Raw genomic sequence first — 17,686 nt, forward strand, 5'->3', positions numbered from 1 at the left:
AATGATTTCATAAATATCCAATGACCCTTGGTGGAAAAAAGGTTCCACACTCCAGCTCTAAGGAGTCAGTACAGCCTTTATAGGTTAAAAAAAAAAGAATGAGGGCCGGGATTTTGGCCTAGTGGTAGAGTGTTTGCCTAGCATGCATGAAGACCCGGGTTCAATTCCTCCGTACCACATACATAGAAAAAAGCCGGAAGTGGTGCTGAGGCTCAAGTGGTGGAGCTCTAACCTTGAGAAAGTCCAAGGACAGTGCTCAGGCCCTGAGCTCAAGCCCAGGACTGGCCAAAAATTTTAAAAAAAGAATGAGAACCAAGCACCAGTGACTAATGCCTCTAATCCTAGCTACTCAGGAGGCTGATACCTGGATCTCTTAGTTTGAAGCTGGCCTCGGCTAAAGAGTCCGTGAGATTCCAATTAACCAGCAAAATGATATACTGGAGGCATGGCTCAAGTGGTAGAGTACCAGCTGTGAGCAAGAAAATTAAGGGAAAACACAAGGCCTTTTATACTTGTACCAAAAAAAAAAGGAATGAGCAAGATCCTGGTGCTCTGGTGCTCAATCTCCAGCAGAACACAAGGAAGGAGGGGGGGGAAAGGAAGGAAAGGAAGGAAGGAAGGAAGGGAGGGAGGGAAGGAGGGAGGGAGGGAGGGAGGTAGGTAGAGGGAGGGAGGGAGGTGGGTGGAGGAAGGAGGGAAGGTGTCAGTAATCCTAACTACTTGCAAGGTACCAAAATTTGACCCTTATCAAGTAGTAGCTGGGCATGGTAGCATTCCAGTTTTGTGGAAGGCTGAGATGAGGAGGGCTGTGGTTCCTGCTCAGTCTAGTCATAAAAGCCTAGGAGCCTCCAGTTCAATGGAAGAGCTGAACACAGTACCATGGACCTGTCACCACAGTTAGGATGGGAAACATAAAATAGTGCTGAGCACTAGTGGCTCACACCAACTGTGATCCAGCTACCCAGAAGGTTAAAGATCCCAGAAATGGGGTGAGGAATGTAGCTTAGTGGTAGAGTGCTTGCCTGGCATGCATTAAGCTCTGGACCTGATTCCTCAGTACCACATACACAGAAAAAGCCACTGTGATTCAAGTGTAAGAGTGCTAGTTTTGAGCAAAAGAAGTTCAGGGACAGTTCCCAGGCCCTGAGTTCATGCCAAAGAGACAGAGACAGAGACAGAGAAGGGATAGGAAGAGGAGAGAGAGGAGAAAGAAAGGGGAGGGAGGGGAGGGCGAGGAGAGGAGAGGAGAGGAGGAGAGGAGAGGGGGGGAGAAAGGAGAGAGGGGAGAGGGGAGAGATGGGGGAGAGGGAGGGAAGGGAGAGGAAGAGGAAAGAGAGAGGAGAGACAGAAAAGGGAAAGAAAGAGAGGGGAGGGAGAGAGGGGAGAGAGAGAAGAGTAAGAGGAGAGAGAGGGAGAAGAGGGTGAAAGGGCGAAGAGAGGGAGAGAGAGGGAGAAAGAGGGAGAAAGAGGGAGAAAGAGGGAGAGGAGAGAGAGGGAGAGGAGAGAGAGGGAGAGGAGAGAGAAGGAGAGAGGTGGAAAGGGGGAGAGAGGAAGAGAGGAAGAGGGGGAGAGGGGGAGAGAGGAAGAGGGGGACAGAGGAAGAGAGGAGGAAGAGGGAGAAGGAGAGGGACTCATTTCTAATTAATCACCCATAAGCTGGAAGTAGAACTATGGCTTGACTGGTGTAATGCTGTCCTTGAGCAAAAACACTCAGGACCTGAGTTCAAGCCCCAATATTGGTACATACCAACATATATATATATATATATATATATATATATATATGAGCATGGCAAAAAAAATTTTAAATGCTGGAGGAAACATGGCTTAGCAGTAGGGCATATGTGAAGCAAGTTTGAGACCCTGAGTTCAAACCCCAATACTGGAAGAAAAAAAGGAAAAGAAAATTTCAAACATAATTCTGCCAGATACTAGTGAACTAAATGACCACAGCTAAGTGATTCTGACTTCTACGACTTCTATGCCTTATCTGTTAACTAGAAGCAAGAGAGAATATGATCTGAAGACCACTCATGGGGATTCAATTAGATAACAGCGTATAAAGTGACTAGCAGTGGGCCTGGGGGTAGAGGACTACCACAAACAGCTAGGTACCTGCAATCTTAGTGATCTGAAGATAATAGTTCAAAGCTAACTGGGGCAGAAAAGTCTATGAGAGTTGTGTGTGCCCATCCTAGGGCCTGGGTGCTGTCCCTGATTTTTTTTTTGCTCAAGGTTAATGCTCTACCACTTGAGCCATAACTCTACTACCAGCATTTTCTAGTGCTTAGTTGATAAAAACAGGCTTCTGGACTTTCTTCCCCAGGCTGGCTTCAAACCACAGTCCTCAGATCTCAGACTCCTGAGTGGTTAGGATTACAGATGGAGTCACCAGTGCCTGCCCCTGAGACATTCATCTCCAATTAACCACCAAAAAGCCAAAATTGGAGCTCTTGGCTCAAGTAGAAGAACATCATCCTTGAGTAAAAAAGCTAAGAGACACCTGGGCACTGGTGACTCATGCCTTGGATCAACCCCCCCCCACTCCCCACACACAAGAAAACTCTGTCCCTGCCTTCAGGGAGCATATACAGTTTAAGTTTAAAATAAAATATACTTGTACCTAAATTCAGCCTATCTTGGGAAAAGGGGTTGGAGACCAGGCTCAAGTTGTAGAGCACCAGACTAGCAAGCAAGGAGGAGGCATAGGTTGAAATTGCAGTTACAATTTAAAATAATTGGAGGCCAGGAGTTTGGCCTAGTGGTAGAGCGCTTACATAGCATCCACGAAGACCCAGGTTCCAGTCCTCAGTACCACATGCATAGAAAGCCCAAGGACAGTGTTTAGGCCCTGAGCTCAAGCCCAGGATTGGCAAAATAAATAACCGTCAGCCTTGAGTAAAAGAGCTCAGGGACATTGCTCAGGTTCTGAATTCAAGGCCCATGTCTGACAAAAAAATAATCTGCAGCAAGGTAGACAGCCTGACTTGTGATCTAATGGTTCATGAAATTTGGTCAAATTAAGGGGAGAGAAAAATCAGGTTTCCTCTGCCTGCTTGAGAATCCTTAAATATGACATTCACATCCTTGAGGACATGCTTTCTATCTACTTCAGTGCCTATTTCTTTTTTCTTTTTTGTCAGTTGTGGGGCTTGAACTCAGGGCCAGGGCATTGTCCTCCAGCTTTCTCACTTACAGCTTTTTCTGTGTATGTGGTACCAAAAAATAGAACCCAGGGATTCATGCATGCTAGAAAACACACTACCATGAGGCCACAAACCTGGCCCACTACCACGTATTCTTAATATTTATTTAGTGCTGGGGATAAAACTGCTAGGCAAACACTCCATCTCAACTACACCTCTAGTTCCCTACTCCTCAAAGCACAGAACCTCTAACAACCATATTCAAAGGTATGCACAGATTCTGCTCAACCAAACAGGGCTCCCACTGGAGGCAGAGACCAACTCATACCTAAAGTCCTGACCCCCCCAGGCTCATGGCCTCATGGCCTGAAAGAGCAAAGGAAATCAGTATGCTGAGCTGATAGATAGGCTAGGGATAGAACTAGTGATGCTTCTAAGAAACTGAAGTGTTGTCTCTGTTTTCTGTCTTATTTTGTTCATTTTTTTAACCAGGCCTGGCACTCTTCCTGAGCTTCTTTTGCTCAAGACTAATACTACCACTTGAGCCACAGTGTCACTTCTGGCTTTTTCTGTGTATGTGATACAAACAAAGGAATCAAACCCAGGGCTTTGTGCATGCTAGGCAAATACTCTAACACTAGGCCACAGTCCTGACCCTTATTTATCTGACTTTGGGAGGGTCAAGGGGTACAGAAATGGTAGGACAAAGGGTGAACAAATACAGCAGCGGTATTCACTGATCACTATGCTGACAATGAACTGTAGGGCTGGGAATGTGGCTTAGTGGTACTGTGCTTGCCTAGCATGTGTGAAGCCCTACATTCAATTCCTCAGCACCACTTACACAGAAAAAGCCAGAAGTGGTACTGTGGCTAAACTGGTAGAACACTAGCCTAGAGCCAAATTGGAAGTTCAAGGCCAGTACCCAGGCCCTGAGTTCCAGCCCTAAGACTGGCCAAAAAATAAAAGAAAATGAACTGCACAACTTGTGGGTAGGAACAGGAAGGAAAAACTGGGAGAGAGTGAAGGAAGGGGATGATACCGTTCCAAAAAATGTATTCATTACCTGAATTATGAAAATGTAACCCCTCTGTACATCAACATTAGAATAACAAGAAAAAAATAAAGAAATTAAATTGGGCTTTAAGATAAGACAAGCCTGATTTCCATTGGCTGCCACAAAGAGGGAATTTCCCTTTGTTTCCCCCAGAAGGCCACAGCTCTGATGAGATCCCCTCTGGGATACCCAGGCAAGGAAGTTCTCAGGGCACTTAGGAAAGCTGAAGAAATCTTTCATACCTGGCAGTGTACTTTCTAGGCCTTCCCTGAGGGGTTCTGGATGATAAGGAGACCAATACTACTCTGAGAGAAAATGGGCTGTGTCTGACAAGCCCTCAGAGAGGGAAGAGATCTCAAAGGAGGGGTAGGAACTCTGAAGGCGGGAAGGGGTAGCCCCATCACTGATGTAAACAAGGATGTGGCTTCTGTGGCCACACACTCCCCCAGCGGCACTTCCAGCAAGTCACATGTCCTACACACAAGCAGGGCCCTCCTATTGCTGCCTTTCTTAGAAGCCATGACTACAGAACCTGCTGTGGCTGTGCTGCCCTGGGCTACTGAAGGAGTTATTTCTGTAGGCTGAGTTTGGGGTGCCAGGCAGTGCTGTGTGCAGCTGCTGTAAACAGGAACTGAGATGGGAGCAAAGGGATAAAATAGGGGTGGGCTGCCAGAGCTAGATACCAGATACAGGAAAATGGGGGCAAAGAAGGGAGACTATAGTCCAGGGAAGGGAGCTGAATTCTATGAGAAATGTCTCCTTTCACCACTGTCAATGAACAAGGCCTTTGACCTCTGCACTGAAATGCCCTTATCCATAAAGTAGGAATAATAACTCTTCTTCTAAAGGTAAAGACTACAAGAAAAATATTTGTCAAGTACCTGAGGAACCGGACATGGGCAAGAAACTGGAACTCCACTTCTCATGAGGACAATAACTCCATCTTATTGCTAGCCACCCTCGAAGCCAGCCAGAATGCTATAGGAATGGCTTATTAAGCCCTTCCTCAATTCTGTTGCACTTCCTCCACCAGAGGAAAGCCACAAATACTGAATGATGTCTGCCTGTCTCCTCTTGCAAGCAGGAATGACTCTCCCTTTACTGAATTTACAGGCCCACAAACTGATCTTCTGTATCCTTTGTTCAAAACTCCAGCAAGCAAATTCACATTGAACTATTAAGTTTTTCATATGGGGTTCCTTAGGTATGGGTAAGTCACAACACATACATATACGCACATATATGTAGCTATGGGAGAAACTCACCGCCCACTGATTTTAGGCTGTACCCTAATTTTACAAACAATGTGAAAGAAAACTTGATTTTCTGAACCAAGTAAACAGCAACAGTATCTCCTGTTTGTTTTTTTCAGATCTGAGACTGAGACTAGGACTTGGTACTTGCTGCTTTTACTCATTGGCTAGCACTCTACCAACGTGGCCACACCTCCAACCCCATCAATACCTCCTCAACCAAGAAGAACTTCTACCATTCTTCAATAATAGAAGTGAGGAAACATATCATATTGTAAGCACTCAACTATGAATTAGCTTTTCTGACTTTCATTAAACTGCCTTTGTCCCTCAGAAAGCTTTTCCCTCCCAGACAGTTGGCATGGAGCTGGGGACCCAGGCTGGACTTCCCTGGGGTGGGGTTGGGGCAAGGTTGGAGAAAGAGCTGTCCAATGACCTGTAGAGGTAGGGGAATTCAGAGAACTTGTTTTGACAGAAACTGAAAGTCCTCCCCTTGCTGATGCTGCACCTGTTCCCCCTCTCATGATCCAGCTGGAAGAAGTCCCCTATCATCATCGCAACATACTCATTCCATCCCACAGAGGCTTCAGGAATTCTCAGCCTTTCCTAGGTGTGGTGAAACACAGGTGGAATCCAAGCACTCAGGAGGTTAATGCAGGAAGATCTCAAGTTCAAAGCCAGTCTGAGCTCCAAAAGGAAACTCCCAAACAAAACGGAACGAATTTTCCTGATAATTCACACCTGTACTCCTACCCACCCAGAAGGCTGAGATCTGAGGATCAAAGTTCAAAGCCAGCCTAGGCAGCAAAGTCCATGAAGACTCTTATTTTCAATTAGGCAGCAAAAAGCCAGAAGTGGAACTTTAGTACAAGTGGTAGAGCATAAGCCTTGATTGCAAAACCTAAAGGCTAGCACTAAGGCCCTGAGTTCAAGCACTAGTACCCACACGAAAAACAGAACAAACCAAAAAAAAAGAAAAAAAAAATTGGTTCCAGAGACCTCACACTCCAACTCATTCCACCCTCACCAAGGAAATCCTACTTTACCCAGATGTAACAATAACATAGAAACATAGCACAAGTCACCCAAGACCATATATGGGGATGGGGACGGGGATGGGGATGTGAAAGTGAGGACAGCCTCTTAAAGTGTAACTACTGTACCCAAGTGACATTACCATCCCCCACCCAAACCAGCTATCAACGATTCTGCCTTAACTCCTTGGGCCAGGACTGATCTCCGTTTCCCTGTGAGCACTGACAGGAATTAGCTAGAAACCAGGAAAGACCTGGGATTGTGGCAGATGACAGGTATGAAGAGCTGTATCCTTCCTTAGGGCCACAGAGGTCAGCATGAACCTTAACTCCCAAGCATAACACATTTTTTGCTTTCTCTGCACACACAGAGATACCCGCATGCATAGGGCCTGCCAAAGACATTCTCTTAGACTAAATACCCACATAGCTGACTAATGACGGCACAGAACCACTGGATGAAGCCAGTAGATGCCCTTGCCACCAATCAGGAAAGACAGAAGACAGTGCAAATACAGGAATGAATCCCCCCTCCTGCCCCACCATACTTCCTTTCGGTGGGAGGAGGAATGACTAATGGACTTAACAGATTCACCTCAACTTCTCTCCCCTGCTGCCTAAGCAAAGTCCTGACTCCTTAGAGTCCCTAAAATATAGTCAATATTTGCCCAGACTTGTATCAAGAAGGAAAGAAATTGAACTTTTTTTTTTGGTCGTGGGGCTTGAATTCTGGGTCTGGCACTGTCCGTGAGCTCTTCAGCTCAAGGCTAGCGCTCTACCACTTGAGCACAGAGCCACTTCCAGTTTTCCAGTGGAAATAAGAATCTAATGGAGGGGCCGGGAGTTTGGCCTAGTGGTAGAGTGCTTGCCTAGCATGAACGAAGACCCGGTTTTGATTCCTCGATACCACATACATAGAATGGACTTTGTGCCATGACTGGCATTGAACCAAGATCTTCAGATCTCAGTCTCCTGAGTAGCCAGGATTACAGGTGTGAGCACCAGTGCCCCGCATGAATTATTTGTTTTCTCCCTGTGCTGGTACTGGGCTTGAACTCAGCCCAGTGGGCTCCTGCTCTGCTTGCTTTATTTGCTCACAGCTGGTCTCTAACACTTGAATTACATCTCTATCCAGGCTATTTGCTGGTTAACTGGAGATAAAGCATGTCATAGAATTGCCTGCCAGAGCAGGCTTCAAAACAAGATCCAAGATCGCAGCCTCCTGAGAAGGATTATAGGCCTGAGCCACCAGCATTGGCTTGAGTCTCAATTATTTCTAAAAGGCTTTAAGTACAGGGTCCAACCATTTGCTTTAGAAACTACGGTGAACCATCTATTTCCCAGGTTGCTAACCGCCTGTTAGTCTTCCAGAAGTGCTAAGAACAGAAAAGGAAACTTGTCTACAGAACCTAAAAGTAAAATCCAAAATTTTTGGAACACACTGCGGTAGGGGACAACAGACACCTAATCTGTTCCCTACTACTCTAGTGGGGAACCTGGCCCACTGAGGGAAAAAGAGTCAAGAAAAGACACCACACACCTATCTCTGGCCCATAGTCTCAGTTACCCCAATGGTCACACACCAGTGGAGAAGACAAGAAAGCACAGTTCCATGGAGCCTGGCCTCTTAGATACATGTTCCTCTGCTCAACAATTCCCATGGACAAGATCAGAAAATGGGAGATAATGGGCAAAGAAATGTCAAAGGAGGCTGTTGGACAGGACATGGCTTATAGGAATCTTCTCCTTTAGTGGCCTGTCTCAACCTCAAACACTAATGCTATGATACTGGCTAGGTGGCCTAAAAACCACACGATACAGAGGTCATTCCTCTCTCCTCTCTCCCATCTTCCCTCCCCTCTTCTCTTATCAGTCGTGGGGCTTGCGCTCAGAGTCTGGGTGCTGTCTCTGAGCTCTTTTGCTCAAGGCTAGCACTCTACCACTTAAGCCACTGCTCTACTTCTAACTTTTTTTTGCCAGTCCTAGGGCTTGAACTCAGGGCTTGGGCACTGTCCTTGGACTTTTTCCTCAATCTAGCACTCTACCACTTGAGTCACAGCACCATTTCAAGTTTTCTCTGTGTATAGGGTACTGAGGAATGGAGCCCAGGGCTTTGTGCATGCTTTTTTGGTAGTTAATTGGAGATAATTGGAGATGTGAGTCTCATGGACAGGGCTCAGGCCCTGAGTTCAAGTCCCAGGACTGGCACACACACGCACATATACACATACAGACATACACACACACACGCACATATACACATACAGACATACACACACACACACACACACACACACACACACACACACACACACACACACACACACACACACACACACACACACACATATGGATGGTCCTGGTCAACATTTCTGGTCACAACCACTTCTCTCTGGTCCATACACACACATTCATATGGAATCCACTTTGCCCAGAGACCACTACCATAGCAGAGCCAGAGGCTTCTGCTGAGTCAAAGCTACTTGGAGAAAGGGAGAAAGGGAGGCAGAGATGCAGACTCACGTTTCCAGGAGAAGGTTATCTGAGCACAGCAGGGGCAAGATGGGCCACAGTATACCTAAGAAACTACATCCACTCCACCCAAGCCTTCACTGCTATTCACAAGTCCCCAACAGGAGGCAGTAGAGGAGAACTGGCTATAAGCAATTCAAATTAGTTCAAAAAGAGCTTCCCAGACATTAGAGAAAAAACAGGTCACAAAACCACATTCCTCAAGATTCCTAACAAAAGCTTACACGCACAGAGAGATCAAGAACACAGCCAAGGTCATCCAGCCAGTAGATAACAGCTAAGAATCTGGGTTTCTAGGATCATAGAAGAAAATGTGGGGGGCGGGAATTTGGCCTAGTGGTAGAGTGTTTGCCTAGCATGCACGAAGACCTGAGTTGGATTCCTCAGTATTACGTACATAGAAAAAGCCGGGAGAGATGCTGTCACTCAAGTGGAAGAGCACCAGCCTTGAGAAAGACCAAGGACAGTGCTCAAAAGCCCCAGGACTGGCAAAAAAAATGTGTTCCTGAGCTGGGCAGTGACTCACACCTATAATTCTAGCTACTCAGGAGGCTAAGATCTGAGGATCAAGGTTCAAAGCCAGCCCGGGCACAAAAGGACCTGAGACTCTTTATTTCCAATTAACCTCCAGAAAATGGGAAGTAGGGCTTGGCTCAAGGGCAGGGTAGTAGCCTTCAGCTGAAGACCTCAGGAACAGCACACAGGCCCCGGGGTAGGGCAGTAGCCTTGAGCTGAAGAGCTCAGGGACAGATCCCAGGCCAAATTCAAGCGCCATGAAGCACAAAAAAATGTATTCCTATGGCTAGGAGTATGGTTTAAGTAGTAGAAAGCCACTCTGGCAAACACAAGAACCTGAGTTCAACCAGGCACTAATGGTTCAAAGCCATAATCCTAGCTACTCAGGAGGCTGAGATCTGAGGATCCAGGTTCAAAGCCAGCCCAGGCACCAAAAAAAAAATCCATAAGACTCTTATCTCCAAAGAATCACCAGAAAACCAGAAATGATGCTGTGGCTCAAGTGGTAGACTGGTAGCCTTGAACTGAATTACTCAGGTACAGCACCCAGGCCCAGAGTTCAAGCCCCCATGACCGACCAAAAAAAAAAAACCCCAACAACAACAACAAAAAAAATGAGTTCAAGCCCCAGTATAGACTGAAAGAAGGGGGCCCTTTAGACACTTAGGAGTTCCCATGACTGCTCTACCACTGATGATTGTGAGGAGCATGTCATTTTCCATTTATGGGGGGGCAGCACAGCACTGGGGATCAATCCAGGGCCTTGCAAATGTAAGGAAAGTACTCTCCCCAGATATAGCCCCAGTCCTTTTTTAATCTTAATGGAGAATGATCTGAATTTCTCAGTAGAGTCTGAAGCACCCAGATTTGCACACAGTAGGGGTTAGGGAAACAAGAGAGTGTTGTCTTGTATGTTTGCAATCTACCCAACACTAAACTCTCAGTTACGTGCTCCTTCCAACTATTCAATGCATGGCAGGAAGTCAGAGCCTGCAGGCGTTTGCATTAAGCTGAAGATGACTACCATCTGTTCTTGTATAAGCTAGGCGAGAAACAGGGGGATAGCAGAAGGCCTGGGGACAAAGTCCCCTTCCCAGGCACATGTATTGTGTACTCTGCACCAAGGAAACCTCTAGATGAAGCCTAGAGACCAGGGGCCATGTACTTCAGGGGAGAGGCCATGGGACTTCTGAGGTTTTACAGAGAAAAGCCGAGGGCAGCCCAGTCACGGGAAATGTGTAGCCATATTGCTGATAAGGAAAGGCCTTCAACCTGCTGTGGTCAGCTCTTCCTGTAAGCTTGGGCCCCTTACTGGAAGGCCCTAATGGTGTAGGAGGGGTGTTGGGAGTGTTTGGGGAGAATAGCTAGACACACACACACACACACACACACACACACACACACACACACACACACACACACACACACACACAGTTCCTGATATGGGTTATTGTACACACCAGGACCTCACTAACCCAAAAGGATGCCTGAATGATCACCAAGTCCAGATGTTCAACTCTGCCATTAACCCTGCTTTCCCATTATCCAGCCTGAGGTCACGAGATAGCCTAGCACCTAACAGGTTCCCACTTGTTTCTTTGCTTTCCTTTTATCAAAGATGTTCCCCAAACCCAAGTCTTTCTCTAGGAAACAGCATAGGGAGAATATAAACTCAAGCCAGAAGGGTGGGAGATTTAGAATTTTCCCAAACCAACAGAATCCATTGTCTGAACAACTTCTGCTTGGTAGAAGAGGGAAGCTACCATTCACTCCACCCATTCAACAAACACTTCTGGATATAGGCACCAATGACAATAGCATCTGGGTTTTATTGTTTCATGAGGGTTATGTCAGGCACTAAGGGATTTACCAAAAGTAACCTCATTTAACCTTTACAACAATGGGTTCTTTTGGCCCCATTTTACGGCTCAGGAGAGGCTTCAGAACATAGAGTTGCTTATTCAAGGTCACACCAGGAAATCAGTGGTATAGCCCTTGTTAGTACCTGAACTATAGCCTATTAGTACACAAGCGGATTCACCAGAACCTGAGAGAAAGAAGAACAAAACAAGAAGGGCTGCAAAGTTATGAGTTAGGGCCAGGATTAGGAACCAGGTCTTCTGACTTCAGTTCAAAGCTCCTATTACAATAAGGAGAACTTTACTGTGGAAGATAACAGAACCCAAGAGAAAGGAAAGGTCATACTCGCAGGTTTGCCTCCACATTGACATGAAACTTCACAACAACCTTCTTAGGTCACAGATTCAGAGCCAAAGAGTCTCAAAGATCCAGCTCTGGGATGGCTAGAAAGTGATAATGAAGAATTTAATTTTATTATGCGTGATAACAGCATTTATTTTGTGTGTGTGCCAGTTCTGGGGCTTCAACTCAAGGCCTGGGTGCTGTCCTTGAGCTTTTTTGCTCAAGGCTAGCACTCTTCCAATTGAACCACAGCCCAGCGTCCTGATTTTTGGTAGTTTATTAGAAAAAAGAGTCTCACAGATTTCCCTGCCAGGGCTGGTTTTTAACGGCTATCCTCAGATCTTAGCCTCCTGAGTAGCTAAGATAGGCGTGAGCCACCGGCGCTTGGCGAAAACAGCTTGTTTAATAAAAGAGAGACAGTCTACAATTATTAGAGACATACAGAAATACCAATGAAATGATGAATGTCAGGGTTATTCTTTTAAAATGGTTGCAAGAGAGTGAGAAAGAGTAGGCAGTGTAGTGATGAAACAAGGCTAGCCATGTGTTATGTTGATGACTATTCTGAAGCTAGATATTAAGTGATGAGAATCTGCTCTCCTCCGGCAGTAACTCAAGGTTGCTCCCAAGCCAAGCTCACTGACTACCCTCCCCCACCTTCCTGAAATTCTCCAGGCCAGAATCTCAATTTAAATATGAAAGCCCACTCCCCCCCATCCCTATCAGGTAATAGGTGCCAGAATTCCTTAAAACAGAAGCGAAAAGGGACTTGCTCAAACAAAAGATTACCAGAGCCAAACCAGCACCCTTAAACTTGTGAAACTCTCTAAATCCTCCTGCCCCCCACCCTGCCCCCACCCATTACCCTCCTGAAGTCCCTCCATCCCCGCCCCCATTACATCTCCAGTCTCCTGACTCTCTTCAGGTTACCATGGCATCTCTCTTCAACCTTCCATTAAAGTTGGTCTAGTCTGTGGAGTTTGCTCTCTGCTCTTTATTAAAATTTCCTCACAATTCAAGTTTCTTTACAATGAGTTCCTGAAGTTTCACTATCTACTTGCGTGGACGTTAAAAAGAAAAAAAATAGGCAGGGAGTTTGGCCTTAGTATTAAGAGTGCTTGCCTAGCATGCATGAAGACCCGGGTTCAATTCCTTGGTACCACATACACAAAAAAAGCCGGAAGTGATGCTGTGGCTCAAGTGGTAGAGCTCTAGCCTTGAGAAAACCCAAGGACAGTGCTCAGACCCTGAGTTCAAGCCCCAGGACTGGCAAAAAAAAAGATAAAAGAAAAAAAAATCCATGATAGAAGAAATTTGTAAAGATCTAGTTTTGTATACATACATACACAAATAGAAATCACAGACATGAGATAAGGTCTGAGTGCAAATGCAGGTATCCTATATCCTACAGTAATAGCAATGTCCTGTGGTGAAGAACATAATCAAATCCAAGACTCCAAATCTAAATTTACTACATACTTGGTGTGTGATCCTGGGCCAGTTACTCTCCCATTTTCACGCCACTTTTCCCACCTGAGAAATGGTAGCAATAATAGTCCCTATAATCACCTACCTGAAGAATTAAGAGTTTCCTGTAGTGTCAACAGAACAATCTGTCCCTAAGTGGTTTTTTACTTATTTAACCTATTTATTTTACTGGTATTGGGACTTGAACTCAGGGGGCCTTGCTCTCCCTTGGCTTTTTTGCTCAAGGCTAGTGCACTACCACTTAACCCTTGACATTTTGCTGGTTAATTAGAGGTAAAAGTCTCAATAGACTTTTCTACCAGGGCAGGCTTCAAACCCCAATCCTCCGATCTCGGCCTCCTCAACAGCTAGCATTACAGGCATGAACCACCAACAACTAGCTCCATTTTCTTTTCTTTTTTTTTTTTAAGTCGGTCGTGGAGCTTGAACTTGACCTAGGCTCTGTCTCTGAGCTCTTCAGCTCAAGGCGAGTGCTCTACCACTTGAGAGCCACTTCAGATTTTCTAGTGGTTAACTGGCTCACCAACTTAGGTGCCCGGGCTGGCTTTGAACCTCAATCCTCAGATCTCAGCCTCCTGAGTAGCTAGGATTACAGGCATGAGCTACTGGCGCCAGGCTTCTCCATTTTCTTTATTAGTATCATTGCTCTTATTATTCTAGTACCACAAAACTTTCATGAACTAAGGCCAGAGGCAAGGTATTACTTAAAGCTGGAGCCAGGGGCTTAGCTAACCCTACTCAACCTTGTCTCAGAAGCCAAACCTGACAACTGAGAAACAGCCCAGGGACAGCCCTAGGCCCTTGAGGGCTGAGGTAGAGACTCACCTACAGCCCGGAATAGACAGGCGCCGTCCTCCTTCATCTGCTTGATGATGAAGCCTTTCTTGTCCCGAAGGGCCTTTTCAAACCAATGTTCCTGCTGAAGGGAAGATGTGGGGGTCAGCAACAGGGAAGGCCTGTACCACCTCCCCAGGGCCCTTCCCTCAAACTCTTAAGAAATTCAGGTAACTAGCATAGAGGACACTGGGTAGTTTTCAAGCCTTCTTGACCACTCCACACTCATAGAGCAGGAGACTCTTTCTTTTATAGACTCCATCACTGGTTAAGAGAGAATGACACTTGCTCACAAAGGGCCCCCAAGTGCCCTGAGACAAGACTCCCATTTGCCTTCTCCATCCAGCTGAACTCGTAGGGCCTGACCTAGGCAGCCACAGGCCACGACCAAGCAAGTGCCTGGACAGAGTGCCTGGTTCTACTTCAAGGAGGTTCACCCAGGAGAGATGTTGAAAAGAGAGTGACCGACAAGAGCCTAGATATCTAGCCCCAAATACAGCTGGGGTAGCCTGAGATGTACTGCAGAAGACAAAAGGCATACAAAGACAGATCTCAATTTTGACTGAACATATTTAATACATATAAACACAAGGTTTACACCATTCTATAAATATATATATCTATGAGCCGGGAGTTTGGCCTAGTGGTTAAAGTGCTTGCCTAGCATGCACGAAAACCCGGGTTCGATTCCTCGGTACCACATATATAGGAAAAAGCCGGAAGTGGTGCTGAGACTTAAGTGGTAGAGCTCTAGCCTTGAGAAAGTCCAAGGACAGTGCTCAGGCCCTGAGCTCAAGCCCAGGACTGGTAAAAATAAATAAATGAATGAATGAATGAATGAATGAATCTAATCACCATTCTATACATATACGTATGTAAGTATATACATGTGCTAATCTGAAGGCTATAAACAAATATTATTCCTAAGTGTTGTTTCTTTGGGTAATTTTCCTGTAGCTTCCCTTTGGGTGTGTGTAGGCACTGGGGCTTAACCTCAGAGCCAAGTTCTTGTTCAGCTTCTTCACTCACATAGGGCAAACTATCACCTGAGTCATGCCTCCAGTTCCAGCTTTTATCCTGGTTAGAGATATGGGTTTATCTGCTGGTTCTGAGCCTCAAATCCTCAGATCTCAGCCTCCTAAGTAGCTTGGATTAAAGGTGTAAGCCACCAATGCCTTCCTTTTTGATAAAAGTATAAATCTTGTGTCCAAAATTCAGGGGCCAGGAGTTTGGCCTAATGGCAAAGTGTTCAATTAGCATGCAAGAAGGCCCGGGTTCGATTCTTCCGTCACCACATACATAGAAAAAAGCTGGAAGTGGTGCTGTGGCTCAAGTGGTAGAATTCTAGCCTTGGACAGTGTTCAGGCCCTGAGTTTAAGCCTCAGGGCTGGCAAAAAAAAAAAAAAAATTGAAGCCACCGCGGTAGCTTACACCTGTAATTCTACTCAGGAGGCTGAGATCTGAGGATCATCATTCAAAATTAGCCTGGGCACTAGAGTCCAAAGACTCTTATCTCCAATTAACCACCAGAAAACCGGAAGTGGCCATGTGACTCAATGGTGGTAGCCTTGAGCTGAAGAGCTCAGGGACAATGCCTAGGGTGAGTTCATGCCCCATGACCCACCCAAAAAAAAGTTTTAAAAAAATCCAGTCTAGAGCCAAGAGCGTGTGGCCTAGTGGTATAGTGCTTGCCTGGCATGCACGAGGACCCAGGTTCGATTCCCCGGCACCACATATATAGAATAGCTGGTACCACATATATAGAACAGCTGGAAGTGGTGCTGTGGCTCAAGTGGTAGAGCGCTAGCCTTGATCAAGCCAAAGGACAGTCCTCAGGCCCTGAGTTCAAGCTCCAGGACTGGCAAAAAAAAATCCAATCTTAGCCAGGCTGAGATCTGACAATTGTGGTTCAAAACCAGCCAGGGTAGTACAAAGTAAGTGAGACTCTTATCTCCAATTAATCACCAGGAAACTGGAAGTAGCACTGTGGTTCAAGGGGTAGAGCATTAGCCTTGAGCAGAAGAGCTCAGGGACAACGCCCAGGTTTAAGACCCATGACAACCAAAAAAAAAAAAATCCAGTCTTGTGGCTGGGTAATTACAGCCTCAAATTTTGGCCAGGAGTGTGGCCTAGTGGTAGAGTGCTTGCCTAGCATGCATGAAGCCATGAGTTTAATTCCTTGGTACCACATACATAGAAAAAAAAAAGCTGGAAATTGTTCTGTGGCTCAAAGTTTAGAACATTAGCCTTGAGAAAGCCCAAGGACAGTGCTCAAGCCCTGAATTCAAGCCCCAAGCCTGGCCAAAAAAAATCCCCAGGCTTGGGCTGGGAATGTTGCCTAGCAGTGAAAGGCTTGAATATCCAGTCTTTATCTAACTTAACTAGAAGTGACCTACTCCAAGGATCCCTAATGGGAGTGAAGATTCAAACATTTTGAAGCAAAACCATTAAGAAATTTTCTCATGAAGTCATGCCCCAGAATCTTTGTTGAAGTGTTACATAATACAAAAAAATATATATATATAGACCAGGGGATTTCTCCTAAATCTGAAAAATTTTTAAATTCCAAATCACATTTGGCCCCCAAAGTCTAGAGTAAATGAGCCTGTACAAATGTGTGCTTCCCGATTCTTTAAAAAAAAAAATACCATGTACAACTTAAGACATATTTTCCATTTTAGAAACAAAGCAGATTTTCCCCAGGCTCTTTGCGCCCTCTGCTGGACACAATGGCAGTCAGCCTGATCCATTAACAGGACTGCAAGCTACAAACCTGCCTGGTATGAACATCCATCCCAGGGATTTACAGGATCTCAATTAATACTAATTACACAGAGGGTCATATTTCTATATAAGACCCATTGTCCCCAGTTTAAAGAAATCATCCCCTTGGAAAACGAGGAGAGAAGAATTTCTGGCAAAGTTGTAAGCATAAGGTTTAGAGCTCTGTGTTTCACCTGAAAGATCTCAATGGGCATCCAAAAATGCCACAGACTACAACAACCTTACAATGTTCTTTCTTCCAGGGAGGTTGTGGACTAGCCCATTATAGCCAGTTACCAAGTCATCTTAGCTTGACAAGACTCATCACGGCCATGGGGCCATGGCCCCCAGGGGCTGTCTATCAAGGAAAGTGCAACAGTAAAACTAGGTTCACACTTGACAGGATGAATTTTGAAAAAGAAAAGAAGAAGGAAGCAGGGCAAACTCCTAGGAATAGAAGGGAGATGACAGAAGAAAAGTAAAGGAGAATAATGGGCTCTTATTCACCTAAGACAAATTTACAGATCCTGAACTGAACAATGAATAGCTAAAAATAAGGGCTGGAAATGTGGTTTAGTGGTAGGGTGCTTGCCTAGCATGCATGAAGCCCTGAGTTTGATTCCTCAGTACCACATACACAGAAAAAGCCAGAAGTGGTGCTGTGACCCAAGTGGTAGAGTGCTAGCCTTGGACGAAAGTAGCTCAGGTACAGTGCCCAGGCCTGGAGTTCAAACCCCAGGAGTGGCAAAAAAAAAATATGAATCATGGCAGTCACCACTAACTCCCACCTATAATCCTAGGTATTCAGGAGGCTGAGATCTGATAATTGAGGTTGAAGCTGTCCAGACAGACAAATTCTGG

The 17,686-nt window shown here is 45.6% G+C and overlaps 1 protein-coding gene across 4 annotated transcripts in view; it reads right to left on the reverse strand.

Annotated features, from left to right (window-relative positions):
- The window catches only part of Otud5 (OTU deubiquitinase 5), a 47,022-nt gene that overhangs the window by 12,828 nt on the left and 16,508 nt on the right, over window positions 1–17,686 (reverse strand). For 3 of the 4 annotated variants that reach the window (XM_090326923.1, XM_090326924.1, XM_090326922.1), the window contains one exon: window positions 14,054–14,147. In XM_090326923.1, coding sequence (XP_090183049.1) covers window positions 14,054–14,147 — 94 coding nt within the window. The remainder of the gene's footprint in view (window positions 1–14,053; window positions 14,148–17,686) is intronic. The other variant, XM_090326925.1, reaches the window with a different exon arrangement.

The sequence above is a fragment of the Megascapheus bottae genome, chromosome X (assembly GCF_031878675.1).
Source record: "Megascapheus bottae isolate mThoBot1 chromosome X, mThoBot2.hap1, whole genome shotgun sequence".
NCBI classification, from domain to species: Eukaryota; Metazoa; Chordata; class Mammalia; order Rodentia; family Geomyidae; genus Megascapheus; species Megascapheus bottae.